The following is a 20,913-nucleotide window of genomic DNA, read 5'->3' on the forward strand; positions in this document are numbered from 1 at the left end:
CGTCGTCTAGCAATGTGATAGGGGGGATTCTGCCCGAGTGTCAAATGCACTCTCCGTGGTGGACCTGAACCTCACAGAGGAAGTGGATCACAAGTGGTGGTGAGACTTGTAATAATTCAGAGACGAGGAATAATAAGCCGTGTGAAGAGGTGCCAATCAGAGCGGGATTCATTTTCATTCTCACCTTCACCCAATCCAATTGAAGTTCCAGTTAGCCGTACAAAAGAGAAAGTCTCCGTTTCCCACGCCACGAAGCTCACATTCAATTTCATCTCCTACTCAACGAGAAAGCCAAACCACGGCAGGGCAGAAATATCTGTGTTGGATATAATACAGGCGAGGACTATTGATCCAGCAGCCAAGCAAAACCTGCTGCTCGTGTTCATACGTACATACATGCACGGAAGTTATGAGTGAACTAGTTGCTGGCCGAATTTGGAGTTCAACTTTCCCCGTGAACGTCTAGCCCCGTGTCGTGCAGTCGCACTTGTGGAGAAACGACGGGGAGCAGAGTCTAGGGCAAGAGAAAGCCAGTTGGCCCAACTGGCCTAACATTCACCACTTGCTTGGCTCACTTGGCTGCATTGCAAATTCGCAAACTCGACATTATTCAAATGATCAATGCAGCAGAGAAGAGAGCAACAGTCCGCAACTTGTAATACACATATTACACATGTACTTGCGTCCTTATTCCTCGTTATGAAGAGCGACTTATTGGTTCAAGTGCCAATAATTTCGAAAATGGTTTTAGAATATTTCTGCATGGTGATGATATCGCTTGTCAAAGGAGATTAAGACCTTGTTTGCAGAGCCATTTACACCAGGAATTCAGTGTTGAATATCGTCGTAAAGCTCCTCCGACAACATTTATGCATTAGGCGTGGCAATGGAAGAAGAGATTATATATATTTTCTACTTATCGCTCAGTGAAATGATGGAAAAAAGCCAGAAAACCTGGCTAAAAACCGCATCATCATTTTGAGGCCCGTGTTGAGCAACTGAATACACCCGGGTAATAAAATATGACACCCGGTTTTCAGTTCCCATTTAAGTTTGGGTTGGATATTTAACTTATTGCCTTGTCTCTGCCTTGCACTCAAAAAACCTCCCTCCGTTTAAATGCATGCATAAACTGGAGGTTTTATTTTCATTAGACTTTGATGACGAGGCTGAGATGGACGGCTCATGCATTTATTTGGAAGGCAACGAACTTGGCTGGCTAGACGCTGGTGGAAGGAATATTTAATAATAATAAAGCATGAAAGTTGTACCCACCAATCCGTATATTTTCCTCACATTTTAAGCAATCGACAATTGACAAAAGTTTAATGAACATGTGTCTCAACACGACGGAGGCTAAATTGGACCTTAAATATGCATCGAATTTCAACATTTTCCATTTCCATGATTGTCCCGTGTAATTTTTTAGATTGAAAGTCAGTCAGTTGCTTGCTCAGTCTTGTGCAATTTTCTCATTACAATTAAATGTATAACCTCAACTGGTGGTGCAGCTCGAAAGTTGACATGAGTGTGTAGGTACGTCCGTATGCGAATAAGAATAATCAAAATTTATACAATAAGTTTGCCAAAGAGAAAGGTGAGACGTGTGTGTGTGCAGAATGGTGGTCACGACAATTTCATATTTGCGATCAATAAAGGTTGGCCACCTTTCTTCATTCATTCGCCTACTTCATCATGTTCTTTTAAAGTTTCAACTTTTCTCCTCGAGAAAGAAGAGAGATTCCAAGATAGCGCTCAAACAAATTCCTTCTTTCTCTTCGCACAAGCACTTAATGCGGGCGGACACAAAGTAATAATGATATCGGCTGCCCGGCCGGCGTGCGGTATTATCCGTCCACCATGCAGGGCCACCACCCTTCCTTCCGTAATTCCTTCCGTGTTTATTGCAAGAGCGGGTTTTATTCCCTTCCCGACTGATTTCAGACTTTCACGCAATGCTTTCTCCCCTTTCACCTGCTATCCGACAAGTGGTGACAATCGTACCTATTTGTTTTCGGGGTGTACTAACAAGTGAGTAGGAGGAGGATGGATTCCATTGTATGAATATAAGAATTGGCGAGTGAGGGGGCAGTAAGTAATGAATGAGAGGTTAATTAAAACCTTACCTTTGAGGATGTACTCATCATCACGGGGAGGATTAGAATGTTGAATCTGCACTTGTCCGCATCACTCACAAGACACTCACTCAACCACTTATCACTTATTGCCACTTGAATCTTCCATGCTGCACACATGCGAAATGAACCAATGTCAATAAAAGAATAAGAAATTGGATATTTCGGAGCTCTGTGATTAGTTAATTACGGGTTTGAACGAGTAAGATAAATTCCACCGCATGACTGCAATTGTCGTCTGAAACTGAAACTCAATTTGTGCTATCGGAGACCACCGCAATGATTAAGTTCGTAAATTAGTCAGTTCTCATTTAGTTTGCTTAAGCGACGGGCGACGTTCACATTAGGAATTCATGAAGTTTTGGACACATCACATCATGTCGTCCCTTGTTCATTCGTACACTTGTGTGCTAATTGTACGGATATATTTGGTTGTTGTTGGAGGGGAAAAGAGGTGTCGGGCGAAGGTGTTGCTTGGCTTGACATTTCATTTACCAAATTAAGCCAAAGTTTCATCACTCCTACACAAAATGTGACGAGTGGCTGATGATGAGATTTTTTTGTTGGAGTCACTTTCTCCCAGGTTGAGGATTTCTTTCTCTTCTCTCACTTTCAATTTGTTGATTTGTGGAAATATTTCCATGTTCTTTGTCACGATATAGTGACACTAATTTGTTTAAGGGATCTTGTTCCGACCGTTATTTTTGTGTGGGAATAAATTCTATAATAAATTTTTGCGAAGCCTAACCTAATTATGTACACGTAGGTAACGATACCTAGTGATCCATTAGAACCATGTAATATAAATAGCTATGCAATGACTAGAGTGCACAAAATACCGGTGGGTATGCTACACATGTATGGACCAGGTTTAGCCTCTGGGTTTGGAAGTAATAATTCACCTGTTGAGATTCGGGCTTGAAATGAGGGGAACAAGGAGTAAGAGGCGTTTTGTTAGCACATTTTTGAATTGTCACAGCGAAATAATCCACCAAGTGCCACCACGACCACTTTCAGAGCACAGAGGGTAAAAGGACGCAGGGTAATAAAAAAGAACGAATCTCACAGTCTAGACATTCCCTCGTTCAACTTCTCCATGCTCGTCACTAAAGACTACCTCATAAAAGTCTACATACATATTTACTGCCGGTTAGCATTTAGTGATATGTATTTAATAAAATCCCCCATGGATCAAAATGTGGACTTAAATCATCATTAAGTCGTCAATTGATTACACAATTCTTTCATTTTTTGATGCTTTCTCTTCAACCATGTAAAAAAAATAATAATGACACGGCGTATGTAAGGATCTGCTTCACCCAATCAACTAACTATTTATTACTATGAGCAAAAATTGCGGCGAGCCTTCTAAATACCAGCGCATATGAATGGAGAAAAGTGAGGTGTGTGTCCGTGCACGAAGAAACAGTGAAAATTCTGAAGTGGGTTTGATGTGCGAAATCTCGTCATTTTTAAGAATAGCGATGACTCCGGTTGTTCAAAATCTCGTTCCAAATAGTTTATTTTCACAGTATTGCATAGCACAATATAATATTAAACTGTTTGAGTGATAAATTAACTGCACTGTAAAAAGTTAAACACAAGATGATGATAATTTGTATATTACAATTCGGATGTTTATTTTGATTTTTGAGGCATAGAGTGCATGTAATTAATGTTATTCGCTCTGACGAGTGAGAGAGTTCTCCTTGATGGCAGAATGCATTTGGGAGTGCAAAAGTTGATAATAAGTAGTGTCCCAATGTGTTCAAAAGTGCGATTTAATTTGAGGAGCTTTAATAAGTGAGAAGATGAGCTTTTACTGGGCAAATAATGCATCACGACGAAATAAGTGTGACACATTTAATTAAGCCCAGAACCCAGTTAGACAAAAACACTGCACACAAAAAGGATTGTCACACAATTGCAGTTTTTGCAAACCTGGGATCGTTTGACTTTGTTCATGAAGAGTATTTAGTCCAGCCAACTCCTAGCCAACTGCTTCCTTTCCAACCAACCAGCCAGTCAGTCAAACCAACTATTACTACTACTCCACAGCACTCTTGACCAAGTTGAAGTTGCGAATTAGAGTTTGCAAAATTTTGTGTGCAGAATATTTTGCACAAGTGTCTAACTAACCGTTGTTGTCAGGAGGAAAGAGTTGAACAAGACCCCATAATAATAATACAACTACTTACGCCTGACTCCATGCTAAAGAGTACCAAACCAACATTCAGCCAACGAGCTCACAGCCACACTGATGACTGAACTCTGCTTTGCGGCAGACAGATAGACTTGCAAATTTCAAAGCAGCAGCAACCAAGAGAGAGAGAGAGACCAAGTAAAAGGCTTGAAAGGCACAATTCGCCAAAAATTCGACGAGCAGTGGAAGCCGGCAACTTGGCAATTTTTGAGTCGACTCAGTTTTGGCTCAAGAATTGCAAAAAAAGCCACGAGACTCGAGACACAGCAGTCAGTTCTCTCCTGGAAAGAGTTGAGTGGGGTCGGATTTTGCAAATGTTGAGGAGGCAATCCTACGTTAAATCCTACGTGGCCGATAGCTGCAAAATTGTTAAAGAGCCGTGACACTAGTACTGTTTTATTTTTACGTGGTTTTCATCGTGGACATCCGTGGTCCTCGTAGTCAGTTATTGTTACTGACCATCATTTTGGAGATCAGAGTTAAGCCGGTGTGATCCAGCCTCACGGAGGATATGTACATACATAAATGGGTTGGTTGAGAATAATAATACCGAGAAGATGCAGCCAGAAGTGCATCTTGGTTGCACTCAAGATCAGTCTGCAGTGATTGGGGAAGCGGATACAGGGCAGTAAAATAAGTACCTCTCTCCGACGCATTGCATAACAGGGCAAACGAGACTCGTAATATATTATATGCTCTGTTTGTATACACACATTGGCCAGACAGCACAACCGAGAGTGCATCGCTCCCTCTCTCTCAGTCTCGAGTGCAATCGCCCAATCTGCAAAGTATAATTTGCAATTTGCCAAACAGCCGCAGAGTGTCCACACCACAATATTAACTTGCCTCTCTTCTCGGGGTGAGGAAGGTTTGCAAAATGCAGAGTACAAAATCCGTGCATTAATGAGTTAGCGTTAGTGGTGGACTGTTTTCAACTACTGAAAAAAACATGATGTGATGATGGGGAGACTTTGCAAAAATAAGCTGAGCTATACATACATGCACACAAATGTATTTGTACACACACACAATGCGACAAATGGGCAATGTAATAAGCCCTGCTGATACCAGATTGAGAAAGTGAACCTCATCGCATTGGTTTTCATTACAACTCCGACCACGACGGCACCTTGCCCACACGTTATTGGCATTGATGACGAGAGTGCATGAGAAGCTCTTGTTCATTATGAGCGTTGGTTAGGTTTTGTGCTTTGGCCACCATTGCAAAAATTGATGCACGAACCTCTGCCGTGTATAATATTCGCAACTCTTTGTGATACGTGGTTCCATTAAGTGGTGGAGGGATGGGAACGTGTATGTGGCATCACTAGCCAAGAAGGAGCAGATCGCATGTACATGTGGACGAACGTACGAACGTCTGTATGTATATGCAGCAGAGTTCAAGCCGGAATATTTTTGCGAGTTAGCAGGAGGAGGATGCTGAGGATGGAGAGAGTGCGGGAGGGAGAGGAGGGGGGCCGGAGTCTACTAGGGCTTGGTGAGGTAGGGAAGTGTGGAAATGATATGAATGTGGAGCGGATAAGCCCAACCAAGGTTTGCGCTGGTCGAGTCGACGGAGTGTTCGCCAATCTTCTAGGCCAACCTGCCCAGCCGACGCTCACTCTCCCCACTTTTTGCACACTTCCACTCTCGCGAAGGCTGCAGAGCTCAGTTTCGCAAACCAGAGTTCTCATCCAGCCGGCCAATGCCAAACGCTGCTCTCTTGACTTGCCTCTCATGAAACCTGTTTCAGGGTATTGCAGTCGATTTTGGATGAAGCTATTGTGTTTCTCTTGGAGAGGACCGCTTTCCCTCAGTTTTTCACTTCTTGTCGTCCAGTCCATCTTATCCTCGTTTTTGCCACTCTCCTCGTCCTCGCATGTCGTCCTTTCTAAGGGCAGCAAGTATCTCTCAGTCCTCTTTAAATATTGGACTGACTGCGATGTGTGACCTACATATCTAATAATTTGGTGCATAATGCCATCCCCGAATCTTGGGCCGAGTTTCAGTTTCGATCCGGCGAGGAGTATTTAGGATGAGGAAAGTCATGTGCAATTTTTTGCACTCTTTATTGCATGCAGTGGAGAAGAATGAAGCCAATGCACCAGTTACATATGTACATACACACATGCAACAACTAATCCTAAGTATATGTAAGTACGTGTATGCCATCGGGGAGTTAGATACACACATGCATATATTTATTGACTTTGCTTTCAAGTAGAATAGAAAATCCGAAATTTCAATTTGTATTTATTTATCTGGCTGAGGCGCAAATTTTACCCACTTTGATTGCCAACACGAACCTATTGCTGAGGAAATTGAAACAAAGATACATTTGCACGTTCAAATTTTATTTGAAAATAATAGCTGAGAAGTTTAACAAGTACGTATGCATTCGTAGCATGAAATGCATAATCCTTTTGCTATCTAGTAGTTGTGTAAATACATTATTATTTCAGTGATTGAGCAGTTCCACATTATCAGTCTGGTGGTCAAAGATAAGCAATGTCTCAAGGCTGGCTAGACAGGCGTAAGCACGTAGAATAAAATCAACATCCAACTGTTTTGCATTATGTTTGGTTGACCGTTGCCTTAATTGCCCAACGTATTTATTTACTGGACGAGGATTTTTTATCAAATAAATAATAAATATCATGTAATGGCCTGAGCCAACAACATAACCTTTTCATGAATCAAGCAAGTATGTGCGTACTTAACGACTAGCTTTCATTTCGCAGCAGAAATATATGTAAATAAATTTATAAAATTCCTCACTATTTGAAGTGAAGATGAGATCTTCTTTAGTCCTCAACCCGGATCTAAAATCATGTAAAATCCATCTGAACGAGATGAGTCGAATGGCAATTTGACGTGTAAAATGTTGCCCTTTCTCCTCAAGTACATTTTTTGTGTTCTTATATCACAACTCGTAATGTATAAGCCTCCGTAGAGTCCAAAAATAATTCTTATACGTAAAATCCAAGTCCGTGTCCATAATCCATCTTAATGCGTCGGGTTAACATTCAATCAATTATTGTCAATCACGCAAGAGATTAGTCTTCCTGGAAAGAATTTCAAGTATTTTGGAGCAGCATACTTTAATCACGACGACGAACGGGATTTGAAACTTTTACCAAATAAACGGGGTTTGACTCTGGGTGAGGACTGAAAAATAAATGAAGATCTGACTGAATTCTTGCCAAGGAGTCATTTTCTCTGCAGTTTCTGAATTCTCACAGCCTGCAATAAAATGAGACGTCTCACACATCTCTCTTACGTTGTGAGTGACGCTATAATCCGACATACATATGCACACATAAGTACTTTAATATGTTTGGCATCGTATAGATCATTCTAACTGCGATGAAATAAAATGAAAAATATTACAACATTAATAATTATTAGGATAATATTTTATTTTCTCGTGTTAAAATTACTTTCTTTTTGTCAACATCTTTTTATATATATTTTAAAATAGAACAACTCTTACAGTTGAAAGTGCAGTACTTTGCATGGACATTTTCTTACTTAATTAGTAGTTATTATGAAGAACTGAGGTATTGTCAATTAGAGTGATGTTTCTGTCCACACGTATTATGCATGTATTATTTTTGTATATTATATTTGAATATGTTTTTCATATCACTATCACTATTACTTATTATACATACGTTCATTATGTACTCACATTTCCTGAAATAAAATATCGTGATATGGATTAGTTTAGTTTCGTACTTTCTCCAGGACAAGTATACTCCTCGATTATTATGAATCATGTAAATGCATATACTTATCATCGTGGCATTATATTTCTTTAGTAAATATCTATCTTACCCTCTACGCGCGACTGCAGATTATTTTATCAAATAGGGTTTGGTATGCTATTCTTCGGAATGTATAGTTACAAATGATCAAAAAATTGGGCTGTCGTTGGACTGCTGATATGCCTAGTAGTTAGTTATTGGGTGTTGGACGACTAACGTTAACATTATTTATGATTAAACTCGAACAATTAGACAACCGAAATAATAATGACGACAATATAATAAATCTAAACAACACAAGGGCAGTCATTCGTTTTTTTAAAGCTGCACGAATGAAACTCATCTGTTTCAAGTAATAATTCGTTGTACAAATTACAATTCCTATATAAAAAAACAACCACAGCGTCATATCCGTTTCCGAAAACAGAAGACGATACAGCACTCAAAGATTTTTTATAAAACAACAAACAAGGAGAAGTAAGAATATCGTTGTACTACTAATCTGAATACATGCATGCTGTCTTCGATGGCTGGCTGAATTCGTCAAAAATTATACTCATTTTGGATTCTAAAGTCACTTCAAGGAATGAAAGAGCACAATATACAAGTAACGTGATGAACATGAATCAAGTCATGATAATAATATTTTGTTTTACATCTAATTGCGAACACATTTGATTCGAGCACACTTTTGCGTATTTACACTTGTTATACAAACCCCACTAGCAGCGCAATCGAAAATTATATATCATCAATATAATGCTGCAACTGACTCTAAAGGGACATGCGCAAGTTCTCTTAGAAATCGTTTAATATGCCAGTTATGGTTATTACAAGTAGATCTACATTGCTACATTTATAACTTGCTAAAGTACTATTTACATAAAAATATATAGAAGATTCAACTAGCATTAAATGGCCCCTCAGTGTTAATTAATTGTCTCTAAACGCACGCAAAATGACACAAAGAAACGTTTCATGAGTTTTGATTTTTTTGAGTTCACAATCTATATAATCCCGTTCCAAGCCGTAGCATATGGCACACTCTTTACTTTAAATGACCAGATAAACGAAAACGCATCCCCAACTCGTTATAGCTTATGTAATAATAGTAGTTGAAGTAACGCCATGGGTCGTCGTGATATCCACTACTAACGCCTCCGTCTTCATCCATACCACTACTGCTCTCCAATAATAATAATAATGACGATTAACAACAATTAACAACCAGAAAATATTCCTAGATTTCTGCGCTTCTTGTAGAATCCGGAGACAGGTCGGGGTTTAGTAACATTAACTGTTCTGTTGTTAGTCCCATAAGTTCCTTGAGTTTGCGTTCTGAAAACAAAAATATTATATTGCTGTTAGTAAGCTAGCACATAACATGGCCAACACCGGCTCAATTTTGCAGACTAAAACTTTTGAAGAATAAAGATTTGCTACTCGGAATCGTCCATAAATATTTAATTGTTTCTTCCAGAGGGCCAGAATCTAACTTTGTATGAACAACTTACCAAACTTGTACACAAATCTCCTACCATGAACCTAGAAATTACAAAAAAAATTAGTCAATTATTAGTATACCACCCACTTATAATTAGACTGGATAGTGGATTATAACATTGTTACCTTTGCAATCATTCCGTCGTGGTAGTAATATCTATAAGTATGTATAGAATAATTAATTTTATTATAGCATAGCACATTACTATATTTAGTAATACGTACCTCAAAGCTCGACTGAGTTTTTCATAATTCATTTTTGGTTTATTCTTCCTTTCACCCCACATTTGAGCAACAAGTTCAGGATCATTCAGCTTGAATTCTAAAAATGTAATGTAATTCAAACGTAAAATCGTTGTACTTAAATGCATTTTCGCTATGCATGAATATGACGTACCTCCATCTGAACCCACCCATTGAATAACGTCTTTTCTCGACCTATCGCCTAAAAGTTCCAAAAGAAATTGCCATAGCTGAATTTGGCCATTATGTCCCGTCATTGTTGGCTTTTTAGTACTAATTTGAAGGCTGCCATTGGTACCTACAAATAATAAATGCAATTGAATTATTTTGTTTCGCTCAAGGTCTTAAAATTCACTAAATGCTAAATTAAGAGCATTATGCGTACTGGAATTAGAAGACGACGACGATGGTGTTCTTGGTTTACGTGCTGCTTTTTGAGCTTGTCGAGGAGGCTCTAAAACTGCAACAGCTACTTCAGGTAACACAGGAGAAGTGGTCGATCGGTGATTTACCTTGTCCACAACCGCTACACGTCAATGATAATAATACATGTATTAATCGTGCACTTACATCACCAAGACCGACTTATTTTTCTAATGTCATGCAATAAAGTTTAATAATTAAATTACCGAAAACATGGCATTTTCTTAACAACTCAATATGTGTCCAAAATAGATTTTGAGGATCATAAGGCACGCATTTTCGAAATTCTTCTTGTGTCATCTGACACAACTGCTTTCCGGTGAGGGTCCAAAATGCATCGGACAATTGTTTAATTTTGAACTCTTTAATGGCCCAAGTCAACCAGTGAATTATGTGGACTTCCGTCCATTGTGATGGATCTAAAAATGCAATCATAATATGTTTAGTAATTGGTGTTAATCAACAATTTTTTTCGAACACGCTTGATGGTTCACTAAACTATCGTTATAATAATATTTATATTGGGTACTTGCCACTTGGAAGTGAAATAGGAAACAATGAATTTATGTCTTCATAAATCATCCACTTTGATGGAATAGTTTCATTGCACAAATCTTCATCGACGGAATTACAACCATTGAGAGAGAGGTCCTCTGCTGTACTGCTGTTATCATCTGTATGATAATTTAATTAATAATTAACACTTGCATGGATTGATTGACGCTATTTATTTTTAATGCTTGACGTTATTACCTTCTTCAACTTCAACGTATTCATTTGGACAACGCAAAACGTCGACGATATTGATCCGATTCTGCCCAGCGACGTGGTTCAACTCTAATTTGACTTGAGCCATTCCCTCACTTTGAACGAAAAACAAAAACAGTTATACGAAAATTCGTAAAACAAAAGCTTGAAAACATTGAGATGAAAGTAATATTTTTGAAGATGCTACCTTTGAATGCACTGCTCTCCCAAAGACATGTGAGCTGAAAGCTGAAATACAAATATCAAAACACGTTAATACATTTGTACATACAGGAGAATGAAAAATTTTAAAAACTTCATAAGAAGACAATTCGGAGTGTCTATATTGAACTGCGTCAAATATTTGGAGAAAGAAGAACGAAGTTCAGTTAAACTCAAGAATGATATAATTTTCTTGAAACGATGCAGAAAGAACGATCTAACACCGGTTGGGTTACGAATAAACAATTTTTGGAATCACATACCCAAGTCAAACAAATTGTTGCAAAACATGGAGAAGACCCTACTGAAGCAACAGATCTATCTTAATTTCTCTAAATTAAAAAGATTGGAGGATTCGATCAACATCAAGAGGCGTCGTCTCACTACTCTCCCCCAAGACTTACGTGACCACATTTTTAAGTATATTGATGATGGTAAAATGGCTTTCAACTTACAGACCAAACGTAAGCACATAAATAAGATAGAAAATCTTTTAAAGAAAAAAGTCAAATTATGTACGGGGAACAATTCTCAAACCACAATGCCAACGACTAACTCAAACGAAGGAATGAATGAAATAAGCCGCAGTGTCCTCAACCTATCTCATCGTCAGTTAGATAGGAATGAAACCCGTGCCCTCGAACTTGGTCTAAACTTCGCCCTTCCCTATTTCAAGCACAAAGAATTAATTGTTGAAGCAGGAATCAACATTGAATTATGTATGGAAGATTTTGACACCAATGAAACGTTCAAAAACCATATAAGATCAGGTATCGCAAGGATTCTTCTCTCCGAGGTCAACAAAGCGGACAAATCCACTAAAGATTTTGACTGGTTGAAACCAATCTGCAACAATCTCAGAAATGACCAAAGCATTACAATTGTTCCTGCCGACAAAGGGAATTTAACTGTTGTGATGACCAAGACCGAGTATGACAACAAAATCGACACCTTATTGTTGGACCCAAGTTACTCCATTCTTGACGATCCCACCTCATCATTGGAAACTGAGATCAACAATTTGTCAAAAAATCTACTGAAAATGAAGAAATTAGATAAATCCCAACATCATTATATTTCGCCATCAAATTCGAAAATACCAAGATTTTACGGCTTACCGAAGGTACACAAACCCGATCTACCTTTCCGCCCCATTGTAGATTTCCGGTCTTCTCCGTCATACAACTTGGCTCACTTCTTAAACAAAATTCTCAAACCTGTCACAACCAATTTTCCCACGCACATCAAAAACTCATATGAATTTGCCAAAAGTATCAAGAATTTCGTCGTCCCACCCAATCATGAACTGGTATCGTTTGATGTAATCTCTTTATTCACTCGAGTACCGGTAGAAACAACTTTAAAATACATCAGAAAAAGATTGAATTCATCAACAAATTGGAAAACCATCACGAAATTAAATACTGAAGAAATTATGAAATTATTGCGCATCACAGTAAATTCCAACTATTTTACTTGGAATGGAAGGATTTATAAACAAAAAGATGGTACACCGATGGGATCACCGGTCTCTCCTGAATTTGCAGAGTTCTCTTTGCAAGACTTAGAAGAAGAAATTGTTCTTAAGCATCCAGATATCAAATTCTTCAAAAGATTTGTGGATGATTGTTTTGCATGTATACCGACTGGCTCCAAAGAACGGATACTACAAGACCTGAACAGCTATCATCCCAACCTACAATTCACATGTGAATCTGAAACAGATATGTCGATATCATTTCTGGACCTTTTAATATCTCGTGATGAAAACGGAAATTTGCATCGCCAAGTATATCGAAAACAGACCCATACAGGCAGATACCTAAACTACAACTCTTATCATCACCCGTCCCAAAAAATTGCAGTTATTGATGCCCTGGTCTATAGAGCTCTTTCCATTTGCGATGACGAATTCCTGGAAGAAGAACTAAAATTCATCACGAAATCTTTGACAACAAATTGCTATCCAAAACACCTAATCGACAAAAGAATATCAAAAATGAAACTAAAATTTACAAATGACCAACACCAAATCCAAAATAATGACGCACCTCGCATCATTCTTCCCTACATGGGTCCTCTCACCCATCGTTTGACGGGTTACCTAAGGAGAAAACTCCAGTGTCAATTTGGATACCTCACGGGAAAGAAAATTAAGCAAATCATCTGCTCCTACAAAGAAAAACCACCACCAGAAAAAATAGGGGTTTACCAGATCAAATGTTCATGCAGATCAAAATATATAGGAGAGACGCGTCGACCACTCGAGAAAAGAGTGAAAGAACATCTCAATGACATCAAAAAGAAAAACATTAAGTCAGCAGTGGCGTTACATATACTGGAAAATCCAAACCATATCATCAATACCGACTCAGCAAGTCTTATTATCCCGGAACGACGAAATTTTCATCGAAAATTTTTGGAAAGCCTTTACATAAAGAAAACGACCAACACTTTAAATCAAGACAATGGAATGAATATAAATCCCATTTGGTCTTCACTCATGGTACCCTTACTCAATAACCAATGACAACTCACTAACATTATTATTCATCCTTGATTTTAAATGTCAATCTCCAAAATATTATTTTTAAAAAAGTTGCCTGATGATGATGCAAGTGTGGCATCGAAAGCTTGTAATAAATTGCTTTACATACCAACAACCATGTCTTCCGAGAATTCTACTCTTAATTTTAAAAACATATTTCTACTGTTAAACTACCTTCATTTTATCTTGAAGCCAAATCTGACAATTTGAAAGATCAATTCCTAACTCTGTTTCTAAATTTGTCCGGAGTGTTGACACTGGTTGTTGAATATCCATAATTTGAGTGATGACCCCAGTTTTCAGATATGTTCCTTCCGGCAATCTGGAATTTTCTGCTTTGTCGCACATTGCTAGAAATTAGAGTAGTAAATAATCAAATATAGCATTTTTCTTGGAGTCACATAAAGGTCAAAAAGAGTGCCATTGTTGTTGTATTTATGCTGTAATTACCCCTGGCATCGAAGGAGATATTATTAATCGAATTGGGTACTGATTTTCGCTTCTTTTTCGAAGGCAACGACAAGTCCTCAGCGACACAAGTTATCGACAACGATGGATCCATGGTCAATTCCCTTTCTCGTTTGCCCGGAAATTGGCCGTGGCCTCGGTAGGAATTGAACTTCTGAAATAAATAAATAAACAAAAATGATAAATATTATGTCTAGATAATTTTATCCTTTATATGTAGAATATTAGTTTAGTAGTGTGTGTACAATGTTTGGCGAACAATAAAATTCATACATCAAGTAGCAGTCGTTCGTAGTATTCCATACTGGACTGAATACTCGAGTTTTTTTTGCAACCAGTTAAAAAAAACAATAAACTGAGCAAAAAAGAAGTGTTCTCTTGCTCAAGAGTGGATATATTGGTTCAGTAAACACTCTAGAAATTAATCAATGTGCAATAAATAAAGTTAATAGGAAGCCAATAATAATGCAATGGTAGCAAATAGAACAGAAACAATGAACAATCAAATAATGTGTTGAAATTTTTATTGCTTGGACCTGTTGGAATGTGTTTCACTTCCGCTCTCTATGTCTCTCAAAACCCACAAGAAGGACATTCTCCCTTGAGTATTCACCATCTTCAGCCGGCCCTTAAAGCGTCTAAAAAAGAACTGGCAACGCGTTTCTACCCCTTGTTAATAATAATACGGCTATAATGTATGGATATTATCAGTAAAAAAAATATGGTCAGTATGTCTCAAGGTATTTGCTAGCCGGTTCATAGTTCAAGTCAATCATGATAACTAATGAATAAAGTAAAATCAAAGTGTGAAGGTCTCATGCATTCCACCACGAGTAATTTACTAGCTATGAAAATAAAAGGAAACTTTATGCTTGCAACCATCAGCACCAACAAACAAGTCGTCAGTCAAATGACAATGATTTAAACATTTGAATTTGAATTGAAAGTTGGTTGAGGTTTAACATTTGCGAAGACCCGACAAGACTTTACATTCAATTCATCCTCATAAATAATTCAGTTTGGTATTCATTGACAACTTCCGGGAGGCTTCAGCTTTCTGCTGTTACTGCGCGTTCTCCTCCTCCAAACATCATTGCCTCTCAGGTCTCAGCTTTCATGATGATATGCAGTACTCGTAGCAGAAGTCGAGTCATCATTCAAATGACGATGATGCTGACGATAAGCTAAGCAGTGAAATGGAACACTAATCGAAACGAACCGGAAGTGATTAAACAACAAAACCCAATATTGTAATACCATGTATACTTCGTACGTATGTATACGGAGTTGTCGAATTATTTGAATTCTTCTTGATATGCATCTACTAACAGAAACTCACTAAAATTACGTTGACGTTTAATAGAATTATTACTTGATTTCTATGTCTGTCTATCGAGTCTAACCCGCAACATTGTTTACATTATGTAAATTACATACGATGAATGTCTCACAGTAGAGATGACTGGAATAAAATGGAGTCAAGCAGGAAACATGTAATCAGACAGAGAGATTTAAAGATGTGAAACCCCTCAAATTTGATGAAGAAGCATTAACATAAACTGCATTCACATTTGGTTATTGTTCCACTTATAAAAGTTATGATGTCCACACACACTGGTTGCGAAAAGCAGAGGACAGAACAAGTCTGCATGTTAAATATTAATATGATCAATGATGATCAAAGGAAGTATGTCTTGTGTGGTGTCCTTCACTTAATTCTTTCCACTTTTCCTCCTCCACCGCTTCCTCAATTTCACTTACACACCACCACAACGTTCATGCTCACGTTTCAAGAAAGAAGCCAGTCTTAGGACCTTAATAAATTGCCATTTTAGAAAATTATAATCATTTAAGCAAGCCAAGCACAGCATTCAAGCATACATGTGAACCGTTGGTGATGATGTGGTGGAAGTAAATATCTAAGTAGTAGAATTCGCGAAGAAGGAGGAGTGTGCAACCCACAGCTCCAGCCAAGCCAGGTAAATATGTGTAATTTGCATGCACGTAGGAAAGGAAGGAAAACCAATGCTGGAATATCATGCTGAATCGAGAATAAAGCAAAAAGTAAGAGATATGGAACAACAATATATCTCCGTAATCGGTGGTTGCAGGATGTTTTTTTTTGCGAAAGAAATGGCATACCCGTGTACGTACTAACTAACAAAATGCAAGAAGAGAGGAGTGGAGGAGTCTAGAACAATATCGTTCTCCATTATTATTTGAAACGGATGAAGCTCATTTCCTGTCAATTTATGCCACCCGTTACCAAAGTGTGCAGCGATGAATTGATTACTTGCCTTCGTTCTTTACGTCATCCTTACTCTTTTCTATTCTTTCAACTAACAAAACCACAACCAACGAAAATTCCAGCGGCGGTGTTATGTTGTGATACAACATGTAGAATGAATGGCGTAATAAAATCATAATAATATTCAACAGGTAGGATTAAGCATACCTCAAATTCCATCATTTTGCTTGCAGAGGGTTATTAGCGAAACAATTGCAAAGACTGATCCTGCGAAGAAGAGAAGGACCTTGAATTGACACTTCCTGTCTATATGGCTTATGCAGCAGCACCTTTCCCTTCCTGCTTGCCGTCTAACAATAGTGAACACGTGGCGGTTGAGCCGTCTCAATAATTGCAATTAATTGTAGTATCCGTTGTCTTTAATTCGTTGTCTATGGCTGGCGAATTCCCGAGTTATTGTAATAATATAATGCTGTTAAATTGTAATAATAACTCAATTTCCTCTTCTATCTGTACCACTATATGATATAATGAAGGTTTGTTCTTTATCTTCAGCTGCCACGAGAAATCAGTCCAATCAAGTTATCAGAGGTTATCCTCTAAAAAATCTAGTTGTATATAGTGTCCTCGTTCGTCCAGCCCCGTAATAATAATATTAGTAGCACAAATCCCACAACTTATTATCACTCATCATCACCGTATGTTATCTAATCTGCTCGTGAGTGCTTGAATTGGAACTGCTACTATTGTACTATATCAGCGTCGTTTTGGTGCCTCTTGTTCTGCAATATTTATCATTCGATTCAATTGTTGTGTTGGGAATTTATGCATGTATGATGAAGTAGCCTTTAGTGGGTGACTGTTAACTTAAATCGTCCAGGAATCTGAAGGCTTCTTTTTTTCAGTGTTTTGTTGGAGGCTGGCTTCCCGTTCGGGTTGATATTGCAGATAGATAACAAACCACAAGTGATTTGAGAAGTCGTCGTCGTCGTATATATAACCACCACTATGTAACACGTTCCAAATGGCAGAGACACAAGGATTTTAAACGCAATAACTTTACACAGAGCAGTGTGTGTGATGATCTTGAATCTTGGAATTATATGGGTTGCTAGTGCTGGAGGAAATGGCGAATAGCATCATCGTCATCAGTAGCAGCAGCAGCAATTGATAAAAAATGCTGGACGATTGGACCCTGGTTGTTGGTTTGCAATGGCACTTCTCATTTCTCTCGAGTGAATTCAGGCAGGGAGAGGAGGATGTTGGGAGTGCGAATCTTGTAGGCTTTTCCTTAAAAATGCAAAAATGCGAATATGATTGGATGGTATTTTATAAGTTGCTTGGAACTGGTAATAGTAGTGGTATCTATCTCTTGCTGGTTCGTTTCGTGATCGTCGTGGGCACAATCGAACATCAAATCAACCACGACTCAGCAACTGGTTTCGAGATTTTTTGCACCCTGCCTGCTGCTTGTTTCTTTCTTCTTCTTCTTGTTATTACGTCAACTCATGCATGTATTAGCGAGCCTCCTCGTTTCTTTAATGGCCATTCAATGTTAATACTTGTTGCTGATGTTGCTGCTGCGAGGAGTCGTCTGGCTTTGCTGGACGACGACGAAGACGATGTTTTGTGAAATGATGAAGAATGAGCTGAATGTCAATTTCCAGTTTGGTGTTGGCTTCTCTCCAGCTACGTTTCGTTTCAGGTATGGCAAATGCCCGGAGGCAGTGATACAGCTTGATGAGAATTTTGTGCACCTGACTCAATCTTTCCTTATTCTTATATGCAGCAGACCACTGAGACTTGAAATGTTGACGGGGAAAGGTTTTTTGGGTGAGATGAAGAAGATGACAGGTCCACTGGGATCTCTTTTGTTTTGTTGTTGGAGTTAATCAATTAATGATAGACTCTGGACTTTTTGGCTTTTAACTCGGCACTACTAGGGCAAAAAGAAATGTTCCCAATAAGCAATTCCTTCCTTGCCTGTACGGTTTTGGAGATAATATTTCCGAGGGTAGTTAGATCTATGTTGTAGTAGCACTGCTATTGCACTATCTTGGTCGACTTACTAATAATTCCAACTCCGCTACTCGACACTGCTGCGGAAAGCGGAATGATAATTAGCGTCGGATAACAATTTGTATAATGACGAGTGCATGTGGTGATGGGTGAGAGACAAGTATTGAACAATAATATGCAGATATAGTAAACTAAACTTGTAGTAGTACACAATTCTTCTATAATAATAATCAACTGTGCGCCTCCGTGAGTGTCAGGGACAGAGGATGGCGGAGGTTGAGAAGAGGAGAGGCAGGCAGCAATAGCAGAATATGAATTAAGAGGCAAATTGGTATTAACTTTAACGAGGTTTATCATGGATGGGAAGGAATTGATGGACTATGCTAAACAACTATATCTGTCTCTCTCCTCCGTCAAAGGAATTCAGAGAGAGATGAGAATTGGTTGATGGTTCTGTGTGGCGAATACGTACAAGGGCAGTAATAGTTTGCAGAAGGCAGCAGCAGCAGCAGAGAATTGAATTGCCACTTCCTTCCTGCTCTGCGCTCTCCAAATAAGCCAAATAAATAGCAACTTACATATGCACCACCACCGCCACGACGACGACACGACAACCAGCCAGCTAGATTATGCATTAACCAATTTGCTGAGCTGCTGTCAATCCCATTCACATTTTACGGGTCAACTAATAACTAACCAAACAACTAATGCGGATGCGTACATAATAAATATGTAATATGTTATACACTTATACATAACATACATATTCTTTTTTTCTGAATTCTTCAACACAATATACACGTCGACGGTCGACCCACAAAAAAACCCACCCACCCACTACTACACACCAAAAAGCTCTCAAATCACAAATTAACAAATGGTTAAACAACATTTGAAATTCATTGTCCCCGAATTAAGCAAAATGTCTTACCGTCGTCATAATGTATTTACGGCGCTGATTCTTTGATGTTTCTATTCTTCACAGTCTTGATGTTGCTGCCGTTTGAATTTAACAAAGCACTTTTTATATTTTCGATGATTTTATTGAGCAAAATTTTCCCCTCAATCATTTGAACACTTACTGCTTAAATATGTCTTATTCTCCTCTCCTCTCAAATGTCACAACGAATCCATCCAATTGACTTCCTTCCTGTTCTTTTCCACCACCATATCACCCAGCAGCACTGATACCACCACCACCACCATCAGCTTATCTTTAACCTTCTTATCACCATCATTTTGGTAAAGTTTACTTGGCGATGATGATGATGATGGAAGCAGCAGACACTTGACGAGCTCGAAAGAGAGAGAGAGAGAAGAGGGAGGAAGGAAACTCTTGCTGCCTGCCTGGTTGCTGGTGATGAAAGAGGAAGTAGTTTATATTGAACTCGATCCTCCATCCAACCAACAAAACTCTTCGCATTCCTTGTCCAGAAAAAGGGTCTTTCATTCACCCCATGACCTCCTCCCCTTAAATAATATGTTAAAACATCTCTGACTTCCCGTGAGTACAGTCATCCAGACTCGGAGATGCATCATTTATTGACGAATTTCCGGCGACATTGAATACGACATTTCTTGGCAAAGTAATCTGGCCGGGATGGATGGATGACCGAATGTGAAGGTGATGTTTTTGTCCCAGCCTGCGATGCGATGATGATGGTTTTGATTTTATTACCATGGGCTGACCAACAAACAACAAGCGGAAGGACCGGATTCCTGCTCCGGGCCCCCCATCCAACGCTTCAAGAAGTGCGTGGAGGTATTACCTGGCGAGTAAGAGAAATTATTGTAAGAGTTCAAGAGGACGGCAAAAAATGCAGGTGGAGGTTCTTCCTGGAATCAAAAGAAAGAATTTGCTGCTGAAGAGAAAGATTGAGTCTTGCATTTTGGTCCATCATCCAGGAAGCATAAGCGTCGTTAAATTACATTGACGATAGAATAATGGCAAAACTCGTCTTATTTAACTCGCTCAAAAGTTGAGGAAGAAAGGCTGAAAGTAAATAATAAGTGCCCAAAAAGCAGCTTCAACTAACTAACTGCTTTACTAGCTAGCGTAACGTTTCTTATTGGGCTCAGTAAAACAATGAGAAAAAAGTTTCATGGTCAAGGTTGTCATTGTAGTAGGAAGGAAACCTGCGACTTGCATCAGCTTTTAAGGAGATTTAATGTAAACCTCATTAATTTGCTGATATGTTTCGAAAAATATGAGAAAATTAAAACTTTTAATAATTTTTTTTTAGAATTTAAATTTCCTTTTCATACATTGTCGTAGCCGAAAATAATGTAATATAAAGAAGTCAGCTAAACACAATATGCAATCTTGCATGTTCTCATATCAGAAATTCAGTTATAAATTAATAGTTCTGCAAAAATCTTTAATTTTC

The 20,913-nt window shown here is 38.5% G+C and overlaps 1 protein-coding gene and 1 long non-coding RNA gene across 7 annotated transcripts in view; both read right to left on the reverse strand.

The window, feature by feature from the left end:
* Positions 1-6,239, reverse strand: part of LOC110844461 — a 30,191-nt gene extending 23,952 nt beyond the window's left edge. The window contains exon 1 of the long non-coding RNA XR_004833962.1: positions 2,127-6,239. This is a non-coding gene — a long non-coding RNA (uncharacterized LOC110844461). The remainder of the gene's footprint in view (positions 1-2,126) is intronic.
* Positions 6,240-7,736: 1,497 nt separating this feature from the next.
* Positions 7,737-19,883, reverse strand: LOC110843054 (DNA-binding protein Ets97D). 6 transcript variants are annotated; one of them, XM_022088968.2, is made up of 14 exons: positions 19,609-19,883; positions 19,458-19,522; positions 14,242-14,413; positions 13,966-14,141; positions 11,230-11,270; positions 11,028-11,137; positions 10,808-10,948; positions 10,481-10,693; positions 10,237-10,377; positions 10,006-10,149; positions 9,834-9,930; positions 9,735-9,765; positions 9,620-9,650; positions 7,737-9,443 (listed from the first exon to the last, which is right to left on the reverse strand). In XM_022088968.2, the coding sequence occupies exons 2-14, from the start codon at positions 19,464-19,466 to the stop codon at positions 9,346-9,348; spliced, it is 1,404 nt and encodes a 467-aa protein (XP_021944660.1). In that variant the 5' UTR covers positions 19,467-19,522; positions 19,609-19,883; the 3' UTR covers positions 7,737-9,345. The 6 variants fall into 6 exon arrangements, with proteins under 6 accessions (XP_021944660.1, XP_035703586.1, XP_021944659.1 ...); XM_035847693.1 differs by having other exon boundaries at positions 19,458-19,526; XM_022088967.2 differs by adding an exon at positions 16,715-18,606 and having other exon boundaries at positions 19,458-19,883.
* Between the last annotated feature and the right edge of the window lie 1,030 nt (positions 19,884-20,913).

Source organism: Folsomia candida, unplaced genomic scaffold, assembly GCF_002217175.1.
Source record: "Folsomia candida strain VU population unplaced genomic scaffold, ASM221717v1 Fcan01_Sc002, whole genome shotgun sequence".
Lineage (NCBI taxonomy): Eukaryota > Metazoa > Arthropoda > Collembola > Entomobryomorpha > Isotomidae > Folsomia > Folsomia candida.

What these genes read in the sequence shown, in the direction of transcription:
- LOC110843054 (XM_035847691.1), bottom strand. Translation starts at nt 14,562, where the DNA reads ATGGAATACTACGAACGACTGCTACTTGAT. An exon ending in GGCTTCAAGATAAAATGAAG is followed by an intron (nt 11,271 to 13,965) that starts GTAGTTTAACAG and finishes TTTGTATTTCAG; the next exon opens with CTTTCAGCTCACATGTCTTT. An exon ending in GAGATTTGTGTACAAGTTTG is followed by an intron (nt 9,444 to 9,619) that starts GTAAGTTGTTCA and finishes TTTTGTTTTCAG; the next exon opens with AACGCAAACTCAAGGAACTT.